General features: G+C 36.2%; 2 protein-coding genes across 8 annotated transcripts in view; one reads left to right on the plus strand and one right to left on the minus strand.

Moving 5' to 3' along the window:
- The window catches only part of LOC104854315 (immunoglobulin-binding protein 1), a 563,742-nt gene that overhangs the window by 233,103 nt on the left and 304,680 nt on the right, over nucleotides 1-25,959 (plus strand). The window lies entirely within an intron of this gene.
- The window catches only part of Kcnh8 (potassium voltage-gated channel subfamily H member 8), a 318,111-nt gene that overhangs the window by 8,290 nt on the left and 283,862 nt on the right, over nucleotides 1-25,959 (minus strand). The window contains exons 12-15 of the mRNA XM_010612815.2: nucleotides 18,082-18,120; nucleotides 17,127-17,485; nucleotides 15,031-15,137; nucleotides 10,996-11,072 (exon numbers count right to left, since the gene is read on the minus strand). Coding sequence (XP_010611117.1) covers nucleotides 10,996-11,072; nucleotides 15,031-15,137; nucleotides 17,127-17,485; nucleotides 18,082-18,120 — 582 coding nt within the window. The remainder of the gene's footprint in view (nucleotides 1-10,995; nucleotides 11,073-15,030; nucleotides 15,138-17,126; nucleotides 17,486-18,081; nucleotides 18,121-25,959) is intronic.

A 25,959-nucleotide genomic window follows, 5' to 3' on the forward strand; every position in this document is an offset into this window, starting at 1 on the left:
TATATATATATCCCCTATGGAGTGACTATTTCAAGCAAATTAAAACATCCCTTACCACGTCACTTTTTTGTGATGAGTATATTAAAGATTTACTGCATTAGCAATTTTCAGTATACAGTGCCTTGTTATTAACTATAATCACCATGTTGTGCAGTACATCTCCTGTATGTATTTCACCTGTATAGCTGAAGCTTTGCATCCTTTGACCAACACTGACCCAGGCCCTGCTAACCACTATTTGCTCTGCTACTGTGTGATCAACAATTAATACTTAATTTCTCAATGCTTATGCAACTAGGCCTTTCAGTTAACTCTTCCTTTACTGATCTTTCTCCAAGAGCTTTAAATTCAGTTTAACCAGGCTTTTAAAAATTCCTTTGGCAATCCATAAATGGCATTGAGTACTTTTAGGAAGCACATAGTTTTGGGTGGTTTCTTTACTGTGATGTTAGCAGGCATTTCCTTGATCCATTACATTGGGAGGAGTTGTTAATTGGTGGAATTCCAATTCTAATTCTGTTTAATTTTATTTAGCTGAAATAATTTTAGAAAGATATTTCCCTCATAAGTTATCTGGTTTCCCCAGTTAATATAGGGAAGGAAGGAAAAACTCTTGGTTTTCTCCTTCGTAAAAATCAATTTTAAATAAAATAGTTTTCCCTCTTATCCTCTGAAGTTGAGTACTTAGTTGTTTTTCTAAAAAAATTATGGCAAATTATGAATTCAAATGTGTGTTATTTCTTATTCTTACAGCAGAATGATTTCATCTTTGGCCAGATAGAAGACTTTGTAACAGTTTGATATTTGATGGTCAACTTTGTTGGCTATAAAATCTTTAGTTTACATTTTCTTTTCTTAAGTATCCTATATATTTTATTAGTTACTTCATCTTTTTAGAAAATGGGCTGCCATAAAGTCTGATGATAGTCTGTTTTTTTCCCTTGCAAGTTCTGTAAAGGAAATTTCTTGAATAGACATCCAAGGGATTTTTTTTGTTTGTCCTTTAAAGTACAATGATTCCTCTAGACTGTTACTCATTGTGAAGATTTAAATCTTAATTTTTCATGAGCTGAGTTATTAAATTATCATTTTTAGTTTTTATATAGTTCTCTTAATTTGACATTCTTCAGAGTTCTATTTTTTCTGTTAGATCTTTATTTCTCCTATTTTTCTCAAATTCCTTTTAAAAAATCTTCTTCATTTATATGCTTTAAATTTTCCTTCTTTCACCTGGTTTTCATGACACTTTTTATGTTGCTCCTAGTTTAGTATTAATTTCTAAAATAACTTTCTTTCACTTTTACTTTTTCTTGAAATATTTTATCTAATGCTTCCCTGAACTCCATCAACCCATGAGAAAGCTGTTAAAAATATAAAAATTGTTTCTTTAACGTATTTAAAACATGACAATGTATTTTTCATTTTATTTATAATTACTTGGGTATCTGTTATAACATTTCTATGCATTTAAAATAGCTCAAAGTTAAAGACAACTATATTTATTATTTATACTAGAATCTTATTTTTGAAATATATCTACACAGCTTTTCTTATTAAAAAAGCCCTCCAAGATATTTTTCTTTAAAAAAGACCTAATTGTCATGAATTCTCTCCCCTTTATTTCTGGTTATTAGAACTTTCAATGATCAATTTTAATTACTCTAAATCAGGACTCACAAAAATACAAAGGATAGGTGATATGCTTCTTATTTGAATTAAGGAAGTAATTCCCCTTTTACTTCCAGAGAAACTGACTAATGAGAAAGGCTGAACCTGAAAGGTCTTGGAGGAAGTTACTGAATGTCATGGGACTTAAAGGTTGCTTCAAGGATCTAGAAAAAGTTCTCTTTCAACCACTGGCAGACCTCTTCCCTAACTTAAGCTTTTTTGATAGTGGGGGTCTTAGGTAAAACAAAACAAAAAAATTTCCTAATGAACTCTTTAAAATACACCATTCAAATTGGAAAGGAAAAAGGTAAGCTGTCTATTTTTAGATATGACCTTATCTAGAAGAAACCTACTAGCAGAATTATTCTGATGGGATAAACAGAACATCTCTAAAATGAAGACCAAGACAAGGATGTTCATTCTCACCATTCCTATTGAATATACTTGAATTACTTCAGTACTTGAAATTTAAGCCACAACAATTATACAAGAAAAAGAAATAAAAGGAATACAGTTAGGAAAGGAAGAAGTCAAATTGTCCTTACTTATAGACAGTATTATTCTATACTTGGAAGATTTAAGATAGGCTCCACGAAGAGACATTTAGAGCTTATAAACATATTCAGCAAAGTTGTAAGATACAAAATCAACATTAAAAACCAGTAACTTTTCTATACACCAGGATGCACTGAGAATGAAATCAAGAAAACAATTCCATTCACAATAGTTTAAAAAAACAAAACAAAACAAAAAAACCCTTAGCGGTCAACCTAACCAAAGAGATGAAAAACGTCTATAGTGAAACTTACAGAACACTGAAGGAAAAAACTGAAGATACTATAAGATGGAAAGACCTCCCATGATCATGGATCAGCAGACTTAGTATGGCCATATTATTGAAATTGGTCTAGTGATTCATGTAATCCTCATCAAAATTCCAATGTCTTTCTTCACAGAGCTAACAAAGACAATCCCAAGTAAACATAAAACACCCAAATTATCAAAGCAGTCATAAGCAGAAAAAGCAAGGCTGATGTCATCAAATACCTGACTTCAAAACAAAAACAAAAACAGCATGATTGGCACAAAAATAGACACATAGACCAATGGAATAGAACAGAGGACAAAGAAACAAACCCAAACAACTACAAGGATCTGATTCTTGACAAAGGGACCCAAAACATATTTAGGAGAAAAAACAACTCCCTAACAAATGGTGCTCTGAAAACTAGATGTCCATTTTAAAATACTGAAACTAGCTGCTTATCTATCACCCTGTAAGAAAATCCAAAATGGTGCAAAACTTAGGTATAAGATCTGAAACTTTGAAGGTGTTACAAGTAAACACTGGGAAACATTTGATGCCATAGGTACAAGGGAAAGACTTTCTGAATAGGACTCTTAAGAGCCCAGGAAATAATAACAAGAGTCAACACATGGGGTTGCATCAAAGAAAAAGTTTCTGTGCAGCAAGGGAAACAACCAGAAGAATGAAAAAGCAGAGAGAAGGAAGGAAAATCTTTGTCATTTACTTTTATGACAAAGGATTAATATCTGAAACACACAAACTGGAAAAACTGAACACCGAACAACCAAGACAAAAGAAAGCAACACACCAAATGGACAAATGAATAGACATTTCTCTAAAGAAGAACTACAGATGACCAATAATAATATATGAAATATTATTTAGCATCTTTAGATCCCAAATGGCTATCATCAAGGACACAAAAACACTTAACTACTAGTGAGGGTGTGGAAGTGAATTAGGGTAGGGGAAGCAACCCTCAGACACTGCTGGTGGAAATGTAAATTAGTACACCCACTGTGGAAATCAGCATGGAGGTTTCTCCAAAACTGAAAATAGGAATTCCATCTGACCCTGTAGCATTCCTTGAAATCATCATACTGTATGGATACCTGCACACTCATGTTATTGTGGGACAATTTATAATTCCAACAATGTGGAACCAGCCTAGGGGCCCATTAGTGAATTAATGGATAAAGAAAATTATATGTAATTCTCTCTTTATATATTATATAGAAATATATAGAATAGTTCATTATATATCACTGATCAGATATATATATATACACACACACACACACACACACATACAGACATATAGAAAGAGAGAAGAGCGAGGAAGAGTATTATTCAGCTGTAGAGAACATTATGTCATTTGTTGAAAACTGGAGCAATCACCATATTAAGCAATAAATGCCAGACTCAGAATGAAACACATTTCCTGTTATGTCGAATCTAGAAAAAAAAAGGAAATGTCCTTCCAGAGGAAGAGACTTTTACTAGACAATAGGAAGCGAATAAAGGGGGGGATGTGTAAGGGAAGATAATGGAGGATAATATCAATATATGTTAATATACATATATGAAAATATTACATGGAAATCCAATAGTTAAGTTAATAAACACTAATAAAATATATTTAAAAAAGCAATGGTGGGTGCGGTGGTTCATATCTGGAAAACTTAAGGTCCTGTCTCAAACCGTAAAGAGGCTTGGCAATGTAGTGTAACTCAATGGTTGAGCATTCCTGGGTTTGATTCCAAGTGACACACACATGAAACAAACTAGAAATAGTCAACAAGTTTAACAAAGTTGCTGGATACAAGTTGATCTTGGGAAAATCAATGCATTTTTCGGACAATAGCAATGAACATAATCCAAAGTGAAAGTAAGAAAAGTTTTATTTAAAACAGCATAAGAATAATAAAATACATTTAGAATAAAATTTATAAAGAAAGTATAAAGTTATGTGCTGAAATTGCAGCATACTGCTAGATGAAGTTAAAGCAAATATAATTAAGTGGGCAAAAATCCCATGTTCATCTACCAGCAGACTTTCTATTGTGAAAGCAATAATATTTCCCAAAATGTTCTACAGAGTCAATATGTTCACAGTCAGAATCTCAGCTGTCTTTATTCCTGAAATTTATAAGATGCTTCTAAAATTCATATGGGGCCCAGAATAATCAAAGGAATCTTTAAACAGATGAATAACAATAGAGGAACCGCATTTTCCCATTTCAAAGCTTACTACAGAGGGCCGGGGGATTTAGCTCAGTGGTTCTGCTGCCTGCCTCACAAATTCAAGGTCCCGAGTTTGATCCCCGGTACCATGAAAACAAAAACAAAACAAAACAAAAAAACTCACTACAGAGCTGTAGTCATCAGGATAGCATGGTACTTACATGTAGATGGAAATAGATCAATAGAGTAGTGTTACGAGTTCTGAAATAAACCTTCACATTTTTGGTTACTCGGTTTCTGAAGATGGAGGAATGCAGAATGTTTTTTTTTTTGCCATTTGTAGTCTGAATCTTATTTTATTTTATTTTATTTTTTCAGCTTTAATTGAGTTTATTGGTACATTATTAGGGATACAGTACAGTTACATTCATTGTTGGGATCTTGTACCTCTACATGACAAGTCTTGAGTCTCATTTTTTCCCCTTACCTCTGCCCTCCCTTCACCCCCTCCTCCCCTCCCCATCTACAAACACTTTATTTTCATCTTTTCATTGTCTCACATTTTTTTCTTTTCCCTTTTTGTTCTTCCCCTACGTATCACACCTTCCCTACACCTTTAGCTCCTTTCCTCCCATTTCTAAATGTCAGTAATCTTATTAGAATCTTATGCATTGTTGCAGAATATTCACACCAGGGAAACTATTTGGTATTTACACATGTGGGACTTATTTATTTCACTTAGGAGTATATCTTCAATATGTATCCATTTTCCTATGAATGAATCTATTCTCTCGCTCTTTATGGCTGAGTAATATTCCATTTTATAGAAAAACCACATCTTCTTTATCCAGTTTCCAACGGATGGGCAAATAGGCTGTTTTAATAAATGATGTGGTGGCAACTGGATATCTATTCATGCACAAAATTCAAAGAAGATTGGTCCAAAACCTCATACCATATATAAACTTAAAGTCAATCAAAGCCATATAAATCTCTTAGAAGTACATAAATGAATCTTCATGCTGTTAGGATAGGTAGTGTTTTCTTACATATGATCCTAAAATCACAAGGAACAAAAGAAAAGCTAGCTAAACTGCAGATTAGCATAACTGACATTTTGGTGCTTCAGTGGACACTATTCAGAAAGTTAAATGGTAATGTATGGAAGGAGAGAAGAAAATTGTAAATTATGTAATCGATAAGGGCCTTTTGTCTAGAATATGTCAAGAACTTTATGAGCCAATAATAAGAACTCAATCACAAAGTGAGAGAAGGATCTGAATGGACAATTCTATGAAGAAGATAAGACACACAAGAAAAAGTGCTCAGTATTGGTTACAGGAAGGTGCAAACTAAGACCAGGATGAAATCTTTCATATACACTGGTATCACAATAGTTTTAAAGTCAGATAATAATACACACAAATGGTTGGAAAGGGATTGTAGAGCTTGGAACCTTCCCACGGTGCTTCCTGGAATGCAAAATGTTACTATTATTTTGGAAAACAATCTGGCAGTTCCTCAAATGCTTAAACACAGACTTGCCATATGATCCAACTATCCCGTTTCTGGGTATGTACCCAAAAGAAATGGAAACATATTTCTGCACAAAAAGTTGTACATGAATGTTTGGAGCAGCATTACTCATATTAGCTAAAAGTGGTAACGACCTACACGTCCATCAGCTGGTGAAGGGATTTACAACATATGGTATATTCATGCCCTGGAATATAATAATAAAAGGGCTGCTACACGGTGGCCCTTGAAAACAGTGCGCTAAGCAAAGAAACAGAAAAGGACAACCGTCACCAAAGGCCGCACGCTGATGAGCCCGCTGATATGAAGCGCCTACCACAGGTAAATCTATAAATACAGGGTGTAGATTAATGGTTGTCTCGGGCTCGGGAGAGGTAATGGCTGTGTTGGGGTTTCTTTGTGGCGAGGGAGTAGGCTGTATTTTATTATGTTGATGAACGCACAGTTTGTGAGTACACTAAAAGCCATCAAATGTTACCCTTTTGAAGAATAAATTGTATGGTGTGTTAATTACATTAAATAAAATTGTTTCTTTAAAAAAGGTAAATAGTATGGACAGCCAGACTACACTTTAAAGATAAAATCACTGTAAGTTGTTATCTTCCTACAGAGCTCATTTCTACTCAAACATGTTACACATTTCATTCTCTTTAGTATATATTTAAGATTCAAGACAGATAGAGAGCCTATGGCTCCCTCATGTCCAAGCAAAATAAAACCCTAAAACAACGATTAGAGCATTCAAATCAAAGTACATTTTGGTGAGTGGGAATGGGTTAAGAAGCTACCTTCATTCTCACATTTTAACAATGTACTTAGGTTCTACTTACGTTTCATTTAAGTTTGGCAGTTTTATTCCTTTGTGGTTTTATCATGGTTAAGCATTTTGAAACTGGCATACTGTGTCTATTTCTCTTAAGTCTGTAAGTCCCACAACATAAACACTTTTAAGTTAATATGGTGATTCATTTACATCAGGCTATTAAAGCTAAAATATGATGCATTGAATTCTAAACATTCTGTCATATAATTTTCTATTCATATTTCACATCGAGTGAGTCTTCATAGCAAAGAGAGAAGTTTCTCAGGTAAACATAGTCATTTTTATAAAATATATTCTTTTTCTTTTAAAATTTGCAATACTGTGGATTGAACCCAGTGCCTTCAAACTGAGCTGCAATCTCAGCTTTTTATTACTTTTAGGCAGGATGTTGCTAAGTCACTGAATTGCCTAGCCTGGGCTCGAACTTGCAGTGTACAGGCATGTGCCACCACACCAGCTTCAAATATGTTCTCATCTCCACTAATTGTTCAATGTATTCCATAAACACTGACTAATCATTTTCCATTTTGTCCTGTGTTGCACACTGATATGTGTTAGGAAGATACTTATACAAGAACCGCTCTTTGCTTAACTGAATTACAACCTTGTAAGAGAAAGGCATCACGATTTATTGTCCTTTTATTAAGGGAAGCTGTCTTGCTTTACATACGGCATTCACGAAGTCCTCACGACCCTTTATTATATCTTTTATTGCCAGTTAGCAGAAGAAAATATAAGCTTAGGAAAGTTGTTGTTTCTTTATCCCAAGACAAAGTTCTAAATATCTGCCTCACCTTCTTACCCTTTTCCCATAGTGTGTTTATGCCTTGATCCTCCTGAGGGAGAGCACTTTCCCTTGGTGGCTTCCTCACAGTGTCTTTCTGGGTCAAGCTGATTTCAGAAATGAGAGCACACTCTAACCCTCACCTACAAACCTTTGCAGAAATGGAGCATTTGACTTACACAGCCCATTATCCCCCCGGTGATTTTTTGTTGTTATTTTCAAAGCATTTCCTTAGAGTAGCACTCTTATTCCGTTGCAAAGCAATGGCGATGTTGTCCAAAGAGTGCTAATCTTAGTAGCTGCCCTACATCTTTTTAAACTCTCTCAACTGTGCTGTGAATGTAGGTTGTTGCCAGCATTATTCCTTTCCTCATGTTTCTGTATTTAGCCAACCAGTTTTTATGAAATCTACAGATTGATGAAAAATTTGTTTGTAATTTAAATCTTTAAGAAAATACCAGAACAAGGATTCTGCAATGGTCTCACACTTTACACAACACCTCACAGTTTGCGTAACACACCTCACATAGATTTGAATTTGTCTTTTTTGGTAGTGTCACTGTCATGCAGTATATCCCACATTTATGGATTCTTTTCTTGATTACTGCTCACCAAAAAATAGAAAAAAAAAACAATCGATAAAGCAATCAACTGATCATATATATGAAAACTAGAAAGCAGACAAAATAGAAAAATGAAATTTGAGCTTAAAATATTTTTTCTATATAAACATTACAGGAAAAGTGAAAAACAAAAGTAAGAGATTCTGAGTGGTAGTTTTACAGTTTTAAGCGCACCTGTATTTTTACTCAGGTTTCATGGACTTTAATGTCCTACTCAAAGCATTAAGACTGTATAAATTAAATGTAAAGAACAAGAATTTTCCCTTTAAGCTTCAACAAACTTAGCTTGAAGAAATCAGATATTTTACTATAAGCGAAATTAATTTTTAGAGAAGGATACTTGGACCATTGAAATTATATCTTGGCCTTTTTATTTCAATGTATGACAAGAGAAAACTATGTCCTCCTTCTAGAAAAGCAATCACAAATACAAAATCATACAGGAGAAATATTTTGTTTTTCAAGTAATTATTTGTTTTAACAGCTCTGCCATGTTCCACTTTATCAAAGGAAAACAATGCAGTGTGCAGATCTATAGCCCTAACTTGGAAAATTTATCCACACTCTAAAAGATGAAGATATAAACACTTTTTTTCCCCAGAAGAACCACTATTATTTGAGCTAAGAGGTCAGTCAGCTGTTAAAACTACTAAATGTTCTTATATGTGAAGGAAATAATTCAAATGGTGCTAATGGGTGGTTTATTTGAGAATAATACCTGCAAAGACTTTATTAATGAATGCTGATGTCCAGTTCTCCAATGAGGCATTTATTTGCTTTGTTTTATAATGTATTTTTAACAAGAGATAATTTGGGTATTCTAGACTTTGAGTAAGTTCTTGTGATTTGAGGACTTTCAATATATCTAGGGGACTACTTTTTCCTTTTCTGTCTTTGTTGCATTAGCAACAATCTAACTTCCAGAGAACGTAGGTGCAGAAAGCGAGATGGCATACATTCTCACAAGCTGAAAGAAATACAAGTTTAAGAGAAAACTGTGGATTTTATGACAAGCTATTCAATCCTTCATTGTTTCAAATAATTAAAAGTTAAATGTCAGTATATAAACTTCCTTTGTAAAATCTGCATCAGTACCAACCATTTTCTGTTTTTTTTTTCCTCATTGAGTTTATTGGTACATTTTAGGTATACCATACAGTCACATTCATCATTGGGATCTTGTACCTTTACATGACAGGTCTTGGTTCTCATTTTTCCCCCTTGTCCCTGCCCTCCCTTCACCCCTGGTAGCAACCATTTTCTAAATGTAGTCATGGTCACACTTCCCCCCCAGTGGTCATCATATAATGTCAAATTTCCATCCTCTGTACCAGCTCATGTGCTCTTGCCACGATCTACCCTGAAGGGTACCAAAGCCAGTCCCAGGTCTTCCTGCATCTTCCTCCTAAGTAATCTTCCTATCCCCTGTGCTGCTAGGCCTGGTATAAGGAGCCTTGACTACTTTTTCCTTGCCTTTTGGTAGAACCGTTTTGAGTTGTCCTTCACAGTCTCCCAGAGGACCACACCAGATGAAGTCTATCGTCCGCAAGCTAAACTACCCGTTTACATACCCTTAGTTATTGCCTTCAACCTCTATTATGCTGTACTCTTCCCCCATGCTTCCTGGATCACCTCCCAAATAAATACCTGCATCTAAACTGTCTCAGAAACTGCTGTTATGAGGAAGAAACTCCAATTAAGGCAATAATCAAGAAATTCCTTTTTTTTCTCTGTTCATAGTAAGTGGGTAGAAAAGGTAAATTTTCTTGAAATAGTAGACAAATGGCCCACAAAAAATAGACAAATTGTTGCCTGGGGCTGGGTGTAAGAATAGGGATTAAGTGTAAATTTGTATGAATGGTATCACTGAGCGTATAAAACATTTCAAAAATTTTTTCTGGTGATGGTTTAATCACTCAGTAAAACTGCTCACACTCATTAAATTATACCTAAAATGAATAATTAGTAATGTTTTAACTTATTTTTTATGAGTGCATGTTTATAATACAGAAGCATGATATTTATTTTGGGGAATTGGTACATGTGTATAATATATCTTGATCTTTCAATGCCTTTAATATCCCTTCTTTTCACTTCCTCTTGATTCCTTTACCCATCCATCTCCTTGAGTCCAGTCTTCTTGTTTCCTATACTCTCTCCTTTAGTTTATTTGCATTTTCCTGTGAATTAATGATCAGGCCTTAAGTCACTTAAAATCAAAGAACACATACACTGGAAGAGCACCAATTAAAATATCAATGTATTTATGATATCATCATAATTATAACTTAGGGTTTTTATGTTAAGTGATTTATCTAAATTATGGTATTTCCTTTCACAATGGACCCAAAGATAAGCATTATTATTATCTCCTTCTTATACATAGGGACAGGGAGCTGGAGGGCAAGTGATTTGTTAAAGGTCACTGGAAGGCTGAGTAGAGGTTCACCTTTGGTGGGCTAATGGGTAAGCACATGCTTCTAACTCCTATCTCCTACTGTTTCTGCTGGCAACTGGGATTTCTGTCATCCCTCACCACACCAGAATGAGCAAAGATAGGCTTCCATACCTCACTGTTGAGTTTGTTTATCTGCTGCTTGGTCTCCTCTGCTTTGATGAAGAGAACAGCAGTCCCGATCTCCGGATCTGAAAAGTGACACACACACACAGAACGAGCTGTTTCACATGTGAGAACCAGGGCAATTGAAATATGAAGGGAAGCTTGGGCTATCACCTTTTACCTTTCATAATGTCTGTGCATTGTCCCTAAGATTGGACAAGCTTCATGCACTTCTCCGGAGGTGCTGATATACTCTTTGCAATCAGACACACATTGTGGTGGTGACTGATTGGATTCATCCAAGACTCCTATTCCCCTGAACACAATCAGCACTAGGTACTAAGATGTCATATTTTTCTCCTCTCTGACCATTCTCTAAAATTGCTAACACAGTCAATACAATGTTCTTTTCCTTCTCTCTTTCCTTTCTAAATATCAATTCCTGTACCCATGAGAACATTTTCTCCAAATCTATTTCATCTACTGCATGTTTCCTGTTTCCTCCTGTGTAACTCTAAAAGATAATTTTTCCCATTTCCTAGTTTTCTCTTCTCTACTTTTTTTTTTCTCTATGTTACTCTTTCAAGTGGATTTATTTCTGTCCAGGACAAAAAGTACTGATGAATCAGTGCTAGCTGGAGTGGAAAAGATTTGATAGAATCAATTTCTCTATTTTTCTCTCTAATCATACTAATTCTCACCAATTATGTGTAGAAAACTTACTGGGGGTGGGACAGTCACTCAGAGCAGTCCAAAGCAGAGATATTTTGCAGATATAATCCATTCATTCAACAAATCATTGCAGATTATATACAACAGTCCAACACTCCTTTATAGGAGACATCAATGAGCACAGAAAATATAATTGACATTTATAGAGCTTAGAATGTGGCAAGGAACAAGGATACTTAAATATACCTATGCAGTAAGTTTGTATTTCAAACTCAAGGCAATAGGAAAGCATTTCAGGGTTTTAAGCATAGTTGTAGAGTATAGAAAATATGTTTGTATTTTTAAAACATTCACCATGCATGGAATATAGTATGAGACCAGAAAAGAGAACTGATAGCAACACAAGCAAGAGATGGAATAGCTGTGACTAAGAAAAAAGCGGTGGCGGTAAGGACAGAAACTTGGCAGTTTGGAGAACTGAGATGTTTAGGAGACAGAAGAACTTTTGTTGCTTGAATGGATATAGGACAGGATCGGGTAAGGGAAAGGAGGAAGCTAAGAGGTCATGGAATCAGAAATTCATGTATGGATATGGTAAGGTTCTGTACATTGTCTGCAGGCGAGCCAAAAAGAAAAACTTTCCCTAGTTTTGGAATCAAAGTAACACTTGCTTCCAGGAATGAATTTGGAAGTATTGCTTCCCTCTCAATTTCATTAAAGAGTTTAAAGAGTAGTGGCGATAGTTCTTCTCTAAATGTCTTGTAGAATTCAGCTGTGAAGCCATTAGGACCTGGACTTTTCTTTGTTGGTAGTGTGTAATTACATTTTCAAGTTTACTGATTGTAATTGGGGTGTTTAGACTTTTTATATCTTCTTCGTTTAACTTTGGAAGTTCATATGTATCTAGGAATCTATCCATTTCTCCTGTGTTTCCCATGTTACTAGAGCACAGGTTTTCAAAGTAGGTATTAATGATCTTCTGGATTTCTGGTGGATCTGTTGTGACTTTACCTTTTTCATTTCTAATTGCATGGATTTGAGCCTTTTCTTTCCTTTTTTTTTTGATAAGGTTGGCTAAGGGTTTATCAATTTTATTTATTCTTTTGAAAAACCAACTCTCCATTGATTTTTTTTGTATCATTCTCTTAGTCTCCATTGCATTAATTTCTCTTCTGATCTTCATAATTTCCTCCTCGTATGAGCTTCCGGTTTGTCTTGTTCTTCTTTTTCTAGGAGCTTAAGGTTAAGCATTAGGTTATTTGAGCTTGCTCTGTTTTCCTAGTATGGCATTTACTGCTACGAATTTCCCTCGTAGAACTGCTTTCACTGTGTCCCATAGATTCCTATATGTTGTATTGGCATTATCATTTAATTGCAGAAACTGTCTGATTTCTTTTTTAATTTCTTCTGTGACCCAATGGTTGTTCCTCAGGGTGTTATTTAATTTCTATGTGTTTGTGAAGTTCTTATGGTTTCTTATGCCATTGATACACCTTACCCCAGGAAGAATGGCTGCTATCAAGAACTAAACCAATAACAAATGCTGGTGGGGCTGTGGGAGAAAGGAACCCTTCTCCATTGTTGGTAGGAGTGCAGACTGGTGCAACCACTGTGGAAATCAATATGGAGATACCTCAAAGAACTAGGATTAGAGGTCCCGTTTGACCCAGCTATCCCTATGCTGGTTATCTTTCCAAAAGAATTAAAAGAATCATACTACAGTGATATATGTGCCCCCATGTTTATAGCGGCACAGTTCATAATAGCTAAAACTTGGAAACAGCCCAATTGCCCATCGACTGGAGATTGGATAAAGAAGATATGGTTTGTTAATAAAATGGAGTATAGCCATAAAGAATGAGAAACTGGAGACATTTATAGCTAAATGGATGCACATTGAGGCCATACTTTTAAGTGAAATAAATAGAACACACTTGAATAAATACCAAATAGTTTCTCTGGTGTGAAAAACTAAAAGTGTAAATAAGCTTCAAATGGTATAATTGACAGTGTGAAACAGGAAGAAAAGGGGAAGTAGGAAGGGTAGGGGAAAGGAAATAAAGGAAAATAAAAAAGGAAAAAATGGAAACAAAGTCACTGTAAATAGGGAAGGGTGAAGGAGGTGAAGGGAGGGCAGGGGAATGGGGAAAAATAAGAACGAAGACACATCATGTAAACATACAAGATCCCATTGATAAATGTAACTGTGTTGTTTGCTTTAAATGTACCAATAAACTTAATGGGAAAAGAAAACAAAATCTTGCTGTTGAGATCCACCACTGGCTTTTCATGCAAATATACCTGACTATGACAGGATCTCTTTGACTTTTGCTCCAAGCACAGTAATATCATTACGTGTAATTCAATTGAATTAATGAACCAAGATTGCATTTCTTCTCCTCTTCTACTCTTCTTCCCCTTCTAGCCACAAAGAAATCTCTCAAGGACCCTTCAGTTTCCTGAAGGTGACAGGTGATAGATTCTTGACTGAGATGAAATACTGGTGCGATAGTGAACAGATTGCCCTCCTCCAGATTGTAAATTCAAATGTCTGTATTCAGCTTGGCTTTATTTATACTGTGATTTTCTAATTAGCAGGGTATCCTTACACGAAGATCCCAAAATTTGGTAGATGGGCAAAAGAAAGTGAGCAGGGAGTTGCTGGTGCTGTACTGGGTAGCATGCTGGTAATTGTTTTGTGTTAGCTATGCTTATTTAATATTTGTTCATATTCTCTTTTTATCAAATGTAAATGTGTCTTCTTTAAAGTTTGTCAGTTATGGCTTTAGTCATATACAGATTCTTTTTTATAAGGCATAAACTCAAGATTGAGTGGGAGAGAGGGTCCTGGGCTTGGATTCAGGGTATCTACATTGGTCCACTCTCATTAAGGGTAATGTTTCACATAGTTCTCTTGTCAGTTTCAACAGGCTAACGTCATTCTGAAGTTGTTTATCCTTGGATAAACTGCAAGCTCATGACCTCTCACCAAATAAATTGATTAGAAATAGTTATTGTTCCTACAGTGCACAATCAATGAGGCATTTCCTTTAGATAATAATTTTGTGAATTCATCTTAATTTAAAATAGGAAATCATAGGCACTATCTGATGAATAGAAGTAATTTGATACTCCTGCTATTAACCTTGTTTGCTAAATGGGAAGGCATGTAGCCTGGACTGAGGAACAATTACAAATAATTTCGTAATACTTTGGAAATGGCACAGACTCGTCAAATTATTCAACAGCACTGGTAGAGTTCTGTTACTGGGAGAGAATTCCAAGAACAGTGAAGTGAAAAAGAATCTGCCAAAATGAATATTACAAGTTCAAAAGAAATATCACACCAAGATAGAAGACTAAAAAACTTACCTCCAAGGGGAGGGGAAATTCTGGGTTCTGGCCTCATTCGTTCAGAGCCAAAACCAAAAGTCTGACTTTCTTCACTGCTATTCCCATCTTCAATTCCATCAACAATTCTATTTAAAAGAAAGGAGATCAGCTGGTTGTGCACTTACATCTATGAGTTCTAGTTATGGCTAGAAGACTTTAAAAATATTTCTACTCAATTTGTAATGCTTCTGTTAAGTTTTATTACTAATAAAACAAATTTCGTTTTAAAAACTAATTCTTCAAAACCCAAAGTCCATGTTTTAATTACGGCACATCTTAATTTACACTAAGAACACGTCAAGCACTCAATAGTCATTTAAGCCAAATGGTTACCATATTGGATAGCCCAGTTCTACTACAAAAAACAGAAAATAAAGTTACCTATAAGTTACCACTATTGTAAACACTTTGGCCTATATCCTCAAAAATTTTCTGTGTGCAAAGAAAAATATACTTTTTATAAATAAAAGGATCATATTATACAATTCTCCCTCTCTCTCTCTGTCTCTCTCTCTCTCTGTCTCTCTCTCTCTTTGTCTCTCTCTCTCTCTCTCTCTCTCTCCTCTCTCTTTCCTTTTCTTTTTTTGTATTGTATCCAGGATTGAACTCAGGATCTTGCGCTTGCAAGGAAGGCAGCGGAACCACTGAGCTAAATACCAGGCCCTTATATACAATTCTTTCTTTGCATATCTGATACATACTCCTTGTATTTGAAACTTATTACTTTTTATTTTACTAAAAATTTAAGAACCAGAATTATGCCCTGTTTTCAGATTAACCATTTCCAATTGAATCTCTGAATATTTAATATTCACTTACTTTTCAATACATCTTCTTTGTTTACTTCTTTCCTTAATATTATCTCTTAATGGATAATTTGTGTTCTTAGTGAATCATTATATTGGAAATATCACTTGATGTAGGAGTATAGAAACAAGTTTGGGTCTACCTTTTGGTATTTCGTATCTACAAAATATTAGTTTATAACATAGACATAATTCTAAATTTCTAAAAGAATTTTATTTCTAATTTAAAATAGAACTGGTGCAATTGAAGAGACAAGGAATAAAACTAAGCTTCAACCATTCCAAATAGAAAGGCAAATAGACTAGAAAGTAAAACTCAGCTCCTCATTTACTTCACAACTTCAGCTTGTTGCTCCCTAAAACTTTAAGATGAAGCATTAAGAGAATAACACTGATGGAATTTACTCCATCTCTTTTATTTTCATTATAAGTGTTTAAATTATAAAATCACAATGTAGAAAAGTACATGTTTATAGTGGCACAGTTTATAATAGTTAAAACTTGGAATCAGCCCAACTGCCCATCAACTGGAGACTGGATAAAAAAGATTTCTTTTTCAAGAAAATGGAGTACTACTCAGCCACAAAGAATGAGAAACTAGATACATTTATAGGTAAGTGGAGGCACATTGAGGCTATACTCTTAAGTGAAATAAATAGGACGTGTAAATACTGAATAGTTTCTCTGGTATGAAAAATTCAATGTGTAAATAAGGATCAAAATGTATAATTGATATTGTGTAATAAGAAAAAAAGGTTTAAAGGAGTAGGGGAAATGGGAGGGCTAGGGGAAAGGTAAGAAGGGAAAAGAAAAAATATGAGAAAAGCAAAAAAATAAAAGGAAACAAAGTCTTTGTAAATAGGGATGGGTGAAGGGGGCGAAGGGAGGGCAGGGGAATGGGGAAGAAATGAGAACCAAGATACGTCAAGCAAAGGTATAAGATCGCAATGATGAATTGTACTGTATACCTAAAATGTACCAATAAACTTAATGGGGAAAAAAGAAAAGTTCTGTTAGTAAGTAGAGCTAAAGAAATCTAAAAGGAGGAGGAAAGAAAGAATCCTTTGTAAATATATTAAAAACTAGTTTTCCTCATACCATTCACAAATCTGCCCAAATACTCAAAATATGGTGCAGAAAATGCAGGAAAGCCAAAGAATCCAGGCTGTGAACTTGTGTGGCTGAAAGATCCCCAAAGGCTGCACAATTTACTAGCCTCTATTAAAGCTACTTTCACCTGGGAAGGAATTAGATGATGGAAACTCTTACCGTGGACTGAGGTCTGGGGGATCAGAACTATTCAAAATGGAAAGTTGCAATTTCAAGCTCTTCTCTTTTCTTTTATTGTGGGGAGGAGGGTCAGTCTCCTGCTTGGTTTTGGGGGAATTTGAACTGGAGACTCTGATAGGTGAGTGAAATGGCACTGTTCCTGAGGCCAGCTGCTTTAAGCTTAACCCTAGGTAGCTTTTGCTGTTTCCAACCTTCTTACTGCGTGAGGAGGAGGATCCTCTCATGTAGATGGGAGATAGTGAAGCTGTTTCCTCTTCTTCTCCCCCCTCCTCCTCTTCCTCATCTTCCACAATGGATGGGAGTCTCTTGTTGATGCTGCCATTTCCCTTGGGCTCTGACTAAATCAGAGGATGAGAAAGATTAGTATAGGTTGCAAAGATTGCTTTGTCGACTAGTGAGTAGCAATTAAGAATCCATAAATGTGGGATATACTGCATGACAGTGACACTACCAAAAAAGACAAATCCAAATCTTTGTGAGGTGAGTTGTGCGAACTGTGAGGTGTTGTGTAAAGTGTGAGACCATTGCAGAATCCTTGTTCTGGCATTTTCTTAAAGATTTAAATTTCAAACAAAATTTTCATCAATATGTAGATTTTTATAATCACAATTGGTTGGGCTAAATACAAAAAATAAGGAAAGGAATAATTTTAAAACATAATGAGAGTATTTATAAAGTCAATACCTCTGGATTTGGCCACTCTTGACAGGTTTGGTAATGTATTACAATATAACAGTAACTGTGAAACATTTTCAGTAGAGATATACATTTCAATACTTATTTATACTCCAGCTCATGAAAGTCAGTTACCACAGCCCTTATTGGGAAGTAAACTAGGAAAAATAAAAAGTCCCTAAAGTCCTGAAGGGGAAGACAAGTAGTTGGAAACCCTTCAGATTTCAGATTAATAATTCTTTTTTTTAAAAACCCATACCTGTGAGACTGTAGATTTGTTTGATAATCGTGATATCACCTAAAAGAGAAAGTAGATGTTTTAGCGATCATGTAAGCCTTTCTTGGTGACTTTGGACTGAATTAAAAGCAGGGTGCAGTACAAAGAGGAGAATTTTCAGGGAGTATATGTTTGCGCAGGGCTATGCATCCACTTATGTAAGCTAAAAAGAAAATACTTTCTGAAAGTTCTTGAAAACATCTCCATTCCACCCTGTAGGACTTCTTCTGGCCAGTATGTGTTATAAAACAAGAAGCAGCAAGTTGAATATCTACTACAAGACACCACACCCAGGGAAGAATCAGCGAGCATTTTGGCTGTTTTCCATCTGATGCTTCATTCTCTCTCTAGGTTTTTCTTCTGACTCTTCATTCCCACTTGTATGCTCTCTTGCCTTTCCTGATTTTTTTTCTTTAGCTGGATGAAAATTGATGACTATGGAACCTTCTTATTTAACTTCATCACTTTTTATTTATTCATCTCTTCTTGCCTGAATACTAGTATGGGATGATATCTTCTTCCTGTCCCATTTCTTTTACTCACTGTGATACTCCTGTGGACTACGTTAGATTTATTAGGGTTTGTGTACTCCTGTTTAGTTGAATATAGAAAGTTGCAAAGTAGAAAAAGTACTGCTAATCAATTGTGATGTGCTATCGATCGTAGTAAGGCAGTTTTCAGTTTCAGAGATGCTAAAATGTGGGGGGAATGTATACCTTAAAATCATTTAAACTTGGATCTCAGAATACATCTTATATAGCTATAGTACTGTGGTACTGTATTTACTTTATTAAATACATGTGCTTTCTGTGAACTGCAAAGGAACTCTGAAAATTATGGCATGTCCTGAAAACATACTTCTAGAATCATTCACATTTTTTGGCCCTAATTTCATTTCTTTCATTTTAACGTGACATTAGATGCTATAAAGTAACATAATTTCATTAAAATGTAAAAGCTGCCCTTGAAAATGATCTGCCTCGTAAACCATGCATACATGGTAATTCTGTCAACCTCTCGTCAGTTTTTTCCTAGATGATTTGGGAAATAGATCTGTTCTTATTTATGCAAATAAAAGAGTCATTATTTCTGTGCAAATATATGTTTCATCACTGTTTAATTTTATCAAAGCAGTCAACCCATTCTACATCTGCTTAGTTGCCTAAATATGCATTAATCAGAAACATTTTAGACATAAGCTTTGTAATAATTTCCTAAACAGTGACAAGTAAAACAGCTGAATAATTAAAAATGTGAAAAATGAAAGAAAATTATGATGCTCTTGTTACTGACTGGTAGTTATGAAAATGTGTTTTTAAAAAATCTTTCAATTACAGCTTCAGTTAGAGAAAGAACATCACAGTGGAATTCAGAGACCCCCGAACACCTCCCAATCAGAGATGTCCTTAGAAAGATGAAAGAGAGAGACAGAGGCCGTATAACCTCCTGATCTGGCAGGGCTCCCAGATTCCTGGCTTACTACTTCTGTAATTTCTGTCCAGCCTCTTGAGTTCCAGGTTGTTTGCCACATCAGTGCTTTTTGAACATATATGCACACATGAATCACTTAGTGATCTTGTTAAAGTGCAGGTTCTGATGCAGGAAGTCTGGAATGGACCTGAGACTGAGTTTCTAGTACTGCTAGACACTGAGCAAACTTTGAAAAGCAAGATCACATAACTAACATCTATCTAATCAGTATCACCCTATCACCTACCAATTAATTGTCATGATGTGACAAGCACTGTGATAAATGTTTCCCAGGTATAATGTCCATTAATCTTTTTTTCTTTTTTCAGTACTGGGAATCCAACGCAGGACCTTGTGCTTGCAAGACAGGCACAGAGCCACTGAACTAAATCCCCAGCCCTAAGTCCATTAATCTTGCTTGCTGTCCTATAAGTTATTTTTAATCTCCAGTTTGCTGAAGAGGAAACAAAGCCTTAGTCTGAGTTAAGTGTCTTTGCTCAAGGTTGCAAGGTAGTGCAGCTACCTAATGGACTAGGGGTAGGAAAATGAACTGTTTTGAGGAGAAAATGGAATAATATTTTAAGAAATGACTGGTGTGCAATATATTTTTGTTCCTCTTGTTTTTTTTTTTTACCTTTGATTACCTCAGGTATTTCAATATAATCTTTTACCAAGCTCACTGGTAGTTAAAAGTCAAGTAGAATCAAGTAAAGTTTATATACATATATAATAAATATATAATGTATAAAATATAACAAACAATATATATGATTAGTAATTTATAAAATATAGAGTATAAATAATTTTATTTTTATGTAATATTAATCAGACATGATTAAAGAGAGTACCACAATATATTCATGCTGATAAGTAACACTTCCATTGATGCAGATTCTGTGAAATGCAGGGAATATTTGTTAACTAGAAACCTAAGATTTTAAAGCTAAATGTGATTGGAGAGTGCCTGCCACAATGGTTTCCACACCGAGCAGATAAAAAAATGTTGTGAGAAGCTTTCTTTTAAAAGTGAAACTCCAGTGTGTTAATTCTTTTTTTTTTCTCATTGAGTTTATTGGTACATTTTAGGTATGCAGTACAGTTGCATTCATCATTGGGATCTTGTACCTTTACATGAAAAGTCTTGGTTCTTATTTTTTCCCCTTGTCCCTGCCCTCCCTTCACCCCCTCCTCCCTTCCCCATTTACAAACACTTTATTTCCATTTTTTCATTTTCTCATATTTTTTTCTTTTCCCTTATTACCTTTCCCCTACCCTTTACACTTTCCCCACACCTTTAGCCCCTTTCTTCCTATTTCACATTGTCAATTATCTCATTAGGATCTTATGTACTATTATAGTTTTTCACACCAGAGAAACTATTTGGTATTTACACATGTGTGACTTATTTCACTTAGGCGTATATCCTCAATATGTATCCATTTTCCTATGAATGAATCTAATTTCTCATTCTTTATGGCGAGTGTGTTAATTCTATTGAGTGAGTCTTTTTCATTTGGTTCTTAAGGTCAGATTGTAAAGCAGAGGGTTAGTTCAGATCCCCAACTTTTGAGATGTAGAAACTTTAGGATGATGAGATGACTGTATCACTTCAACCTCTACCAGAAACCTTGCATTTTCACTTCTAGTGCTCCTTACACTAAATTGTTTTCTCAGGCACTCCCTCTAATAGGTAATGCTGTTACTTGGGCCAAAAGATTGCCATGGAGTCTATCCAGATGACACTCAAAGCCTCATGCACTCATAGGTGGGGCTCTGAGATGGCTGGATCTACGGTATTAGAAACTAGGATTAAAGGTGTGTAATGACTAAAAAGTTCTAGCATAGTTCTGGGTGTGGGTAATGGAAGCTCCACCCTGGGTGTGAGTGGTACCAATTAATAGGCTTATATCCTGGATGGAATAGTATAAAGAGATAGGGAAGGTAGCCTTCCTTCTGCTATTGCTGCTTTGCCTCTGCCTGCCATGAGCTGTTTCTCATTTGTGGTGCTCCTCTGCCATGCTGCCCTGTGTTGGAATCAGCTGATGATGGACTGAAACCTCTACAGGTTGTGAGATCAGATAAACTTTTCCTCCTTTAACTTGTGGGTGTTGGGTATTTTTGTCTTAGCAATGAGAAAAGTAACTAAGACAAAAATGAAATGCTTTCTCTGTTCTATAATTTAACTGGACACAGAGTTTGATAATTGCCATAAAGCAAACCCTTAAAAACCTATGAACACTGGATTACTCAAACACTCCTTTACACTTTTCAAGGTCATACATATTTCTGGAAACATGATATATTACATACATTCTCTTTTGGAGGGAAAGGCAAAAAATTCATAGATACAACCGATGGATGGTGAATAATAACACCATTTTATTTTTCCAGAGAATTGGAAAACTTTGAAAGCTCTGAGGAGAGCAGTCTTACCCGATTTTGAGTCCCTTCAACATGAGATTTTTACATATTTTAGACAAAAGGAAAAATTTCTGGTCATAATGGGATTGTTTATTTTAAAAACTTTGAGTTATGAAAGTTGGGAAAATCAAAAGGAACTAATGAAACATAAGGAATGATAATCATTGTAACAGTCTTGAGAGAGACAAAGAGTGTTATAGAAGAGTCAGCTCATTCAGAACTTAGACTTTTGCCTTTCAATCTGTCAGGATGGGAGAAGAGAGGTTTGCTCAAAAAGATTATCTTGGCACAGGGTCCTCACAAAGGGAGGTGAGGCTGTTAACCTTGTAGATTGGGAAAGAAGTACACCCTCAGCACAGTGAGTTGGTTAAGATGGTTTCACATAGGAGTCAAGCTATGATGGCTGCATAGAAGTACCTTCCCATGGCTCCGTGAAACAGAAGAATCAGGGCAGCGAAGGAGCAAGTCTATTTCAAAGAGAGTGAAAGAGGAAGAACTCTGGGAATCAACAAAGAATTGAAAGGATTGCTAAGCATCCAGAGAATAGAAAAGTTTACCTAGAGAAAAGCACAAAGCATTTTACAACTTCAACTAGGCCTCCAGGACCAGGCTTTGGGAAACTGATGCTGCTGAAGGCATAAAGAAAGTGGGCAAGTACAAATAACCCAGTAGCAGTGGGTCAGTAGCCTGAACTACTGGAGAAATCTCTGGTACTTACAAGTTTTAAACCCACTTCAGGGCTTCGGTCTAAAAGAGACTTCTCTGCTCCAAAGAAGGTATTTACTCTGGACCTCCTCCAATCCTTAGAGCTCAAATCTCCACAAAAGTCACATCCACAAGATGCCATCTTGGTTTAAGGGCTGTCAAAAGAGCACTGGACCCCGGCGGAAGTCTTGGGCTGGTGAAAGCCTCACTGGGTGAAAGTCAGGGAGCCCTCTTAGCATCCTATAGCTTTAGGACCAGTGACTGCCAGGGCCACAAGCCTGAGACCCACCTGTGCTCACTCAAATCATGGGAACTGGGGAGGATCCTCCTCCTCAGAGCACAATTTTGGGACTGAAAAATCTTGGATTCACCTGTGTCTGTGCGTCCTGCCTGGAAAAAGTCCCTGTCCAGCCTAGTGGTTTCTGGCTACCAACAGTGCCTCTGATCCCCCACAACAATCTGGGGAATGGCTCTCTCCACCCCACAGACTCTAAATGGTGGTTACTGTTGCAGGGTCCCAGTTTTACTTGTGCCTGTGTACTGGGAGGTGGAAGAGCGCCTGTATGAGCCCCACAGCTCCAGGAACACAGTTGCCAAGAACCTCCTATACCAGTGCTCCCCAACATGACCTAGAAGGCATGCCCTTCCTGCCTCACAGCCTTGGGATGATACACACCGCTGCAAGTTCTCTGTTTCACCTGTGCTGGTGCATTGGGAGCTGGGAAAAGTTCTGCCTGAGCCCTTTAGCTCTAGGAATGCAGTAATGAGTAGTCATGACCTATGTCACCCCCATTGCCCCACAGTGCATTTGACTGGTAGAATCTAGGCAAGAACTCCTAACCATGCCACAGCTTTGGGACTGAAGCTACTGATGTAACAAACTTGGGTATCACTCATCACTTGAGGACCGAGGGAAAGGCACATCTGTGTTCTTCAGCTCAATGCCCTAATCCTCCTCTCCACTAGAGCTTTCTGTGACAGGAGATAGAGCACTCCCACAATGCTCTGAAGCCTCCAGGACAGCAGATAACAAACCCACAAGCCTGGGTTCCACTCATGCTTCTCCTGTAGTACTCCATGTCCTCTCCCTCAAAGGAATGCTGATACTGGCACTCCTAGCTTGAACATTATCTGCACAGGCCCTACGTGACCTTGGAATATCTCCTCCATAGCCCATGGATTTTAGATCACAGCTACTGTGCCAAAAGCTCTGGTACTATTTTTTTCTCCTTAAGTTTATTGGTACTTTTTAGGTGTACTGTACAGTTACACTCATCATTAGGATTTTTTACCTTTACATGATGTATCTTGGTTCTTATTTTTTTCCCTGTACTCCTGCCTTCCCTTCACTGCCTTCACCCTTTCCTATATAGAAAGACTTTATTTCCATTTTTTCCTTCTCTCATATTTTTTATTTTCCCTTCTTTCTTTTGTAATTATTGCTTGGGACCTGGGAAAGGTATAATTTGAGCCTCATAGCTCTAAGAAAGCAGCTAATAGTCCTACAAACCTCAGTACCAATTGTAGTCACCCTACACGAACTAAGAAAGGTCCTCTTTCCTCTATGTTGTCCACTTTCACTGGTGTCACAGATATTAACAATCCTGTGCTCACCAGGCAGGGCCTGGAAAAAAGATCTATCCTAACCCATGGATATAGAATTGTGGTTGTTGGTGGCACAGGCTCAAGTATCTTTCACATTCATCCCTGTTGCCCGGGGAAGATCTCCTCCACATCCTGTGACTCAAGAATCATGGCTGTTGGTGCCACAACTAAAGACATCACTTGTGCTTGCCCCTAAGGGACTGGCAGACTGCCTTCCCCTACATCCTGCATGACGACACATCGGCAGGTGCTGTAATAAGCCTCAGCACCTTTAGAGCTCAACTCTAGGTACTGTAGGAAGCCCACACCCACTGCAAAATCATATAATTACCTTCGTGATCTGTAGTCCACACTACCGAGGCACTCATACATGCTTCTGACATCAACAAAGATGAAGAAGTTACAGACTTTTTGTTTTTGACCTCCCCCAGCGAAGCCCAAAGCATCTACTCAACTGATACCTCGCATCTCATGTAAATGAAAAAGTATTTTCCTATGAAAGTTACTTTATGAAACTAGATGGATGAGGGAAATTTATAGTGATGAATTTCCACATCAGAAAAAGAGAGCAAGCTCAAATAACCGAATGTTGAACCACAGTCTACTGGGAACAGAAGAGCAATGAAAGAGGAAATTATAAAGATCAGAGCAGAAACAAATGCAATTGATATTAAGAAAATAACACAAAGGATTAATGAATCAAAGAGTTTGTTCTTTTAAAAATTAAATAAAATAGACAAAGTCTTAACCAACCTGATTAAAAAAAAAGGAAAGAAAAGACTCAAATCTATGCAGTTAATAATGAAAAGAGTGAAATCACAATAGATCCTGCAGAAATGCAAAAATCTGTACTCTAATAAGATGGAAAACACAGAAGAAATGGACAGATTCTTAGATACATATTAATTACCAAATCTGAATGTAGAAGATATCTAAAATCAGGAACTAGACAAGATGTCTACTCTCACCACTCCTACACAATATAGTCCTGGAAACATTAGCCAGAGTAATTGGACAAGACAAATAAATAAAAAGAAGGATAAGAAAGAAAGAAGTTAAATTATTATTATTTGCAGATGATATTATACTTTACATAGAAGACCTCAAAAGCTCCACCAAAAGACTCTTGAATTAATGACCAAATTCAGTTACATAGCTGGATACAACATCAACACTCAAAATGTAATAGCATCCCTGTACAAAAATACCAAACTAATTGAGAGAAAAATTAGGGAAACCACATCTATCAGAATAGCACCCCAAAAATGAAACACTTAGGAATCAATCAAATGCAGGAAGTAAAATGCCTTCACACTGAAAACTACAGTACTTTAGACAAGGGGATTGAGGACATAAGAAAATGGAAAGATGTCCTTTGTTTTAGGGTAGAAAGAATCAATATATGGAAATGGCCATACTTTCAAGATTGTTTTAGAGATTTAATGCAATCCCAATAAAAATACCAGTAGCATACCTCTCAGAATTAGAGAAAACAATCCTAAAATTCACTGGGTACCAGAAAAGACTTAAAATAGTAAAAGCAATTCTGAGCAATAAAGGAAAGGCAGGGAGTATCACAACCTCTGACTTGAAATTATACTACAAAGCAACATGCTAACAACTACATGGTACTGGCAAAAAAAAAAAAAAAAAAAAAAA

This window comes from Fukomys damarensis, unplaced genomic scaffold (genome assembly GCF_012274545.1).
Source record: "Fukomys damarensis isolate Sample0158 unplaced genomic scaffold, DMR_v1.0_HiC HiC_scaffold_28, whole genome shotgun sequence".
NCBI classification, from domain to species: Eukaryota; Metazoa; Chordata; class Mammalia; order Rodentia; family Bathyergidae; genus Fukomys; species Fukomys damarensis.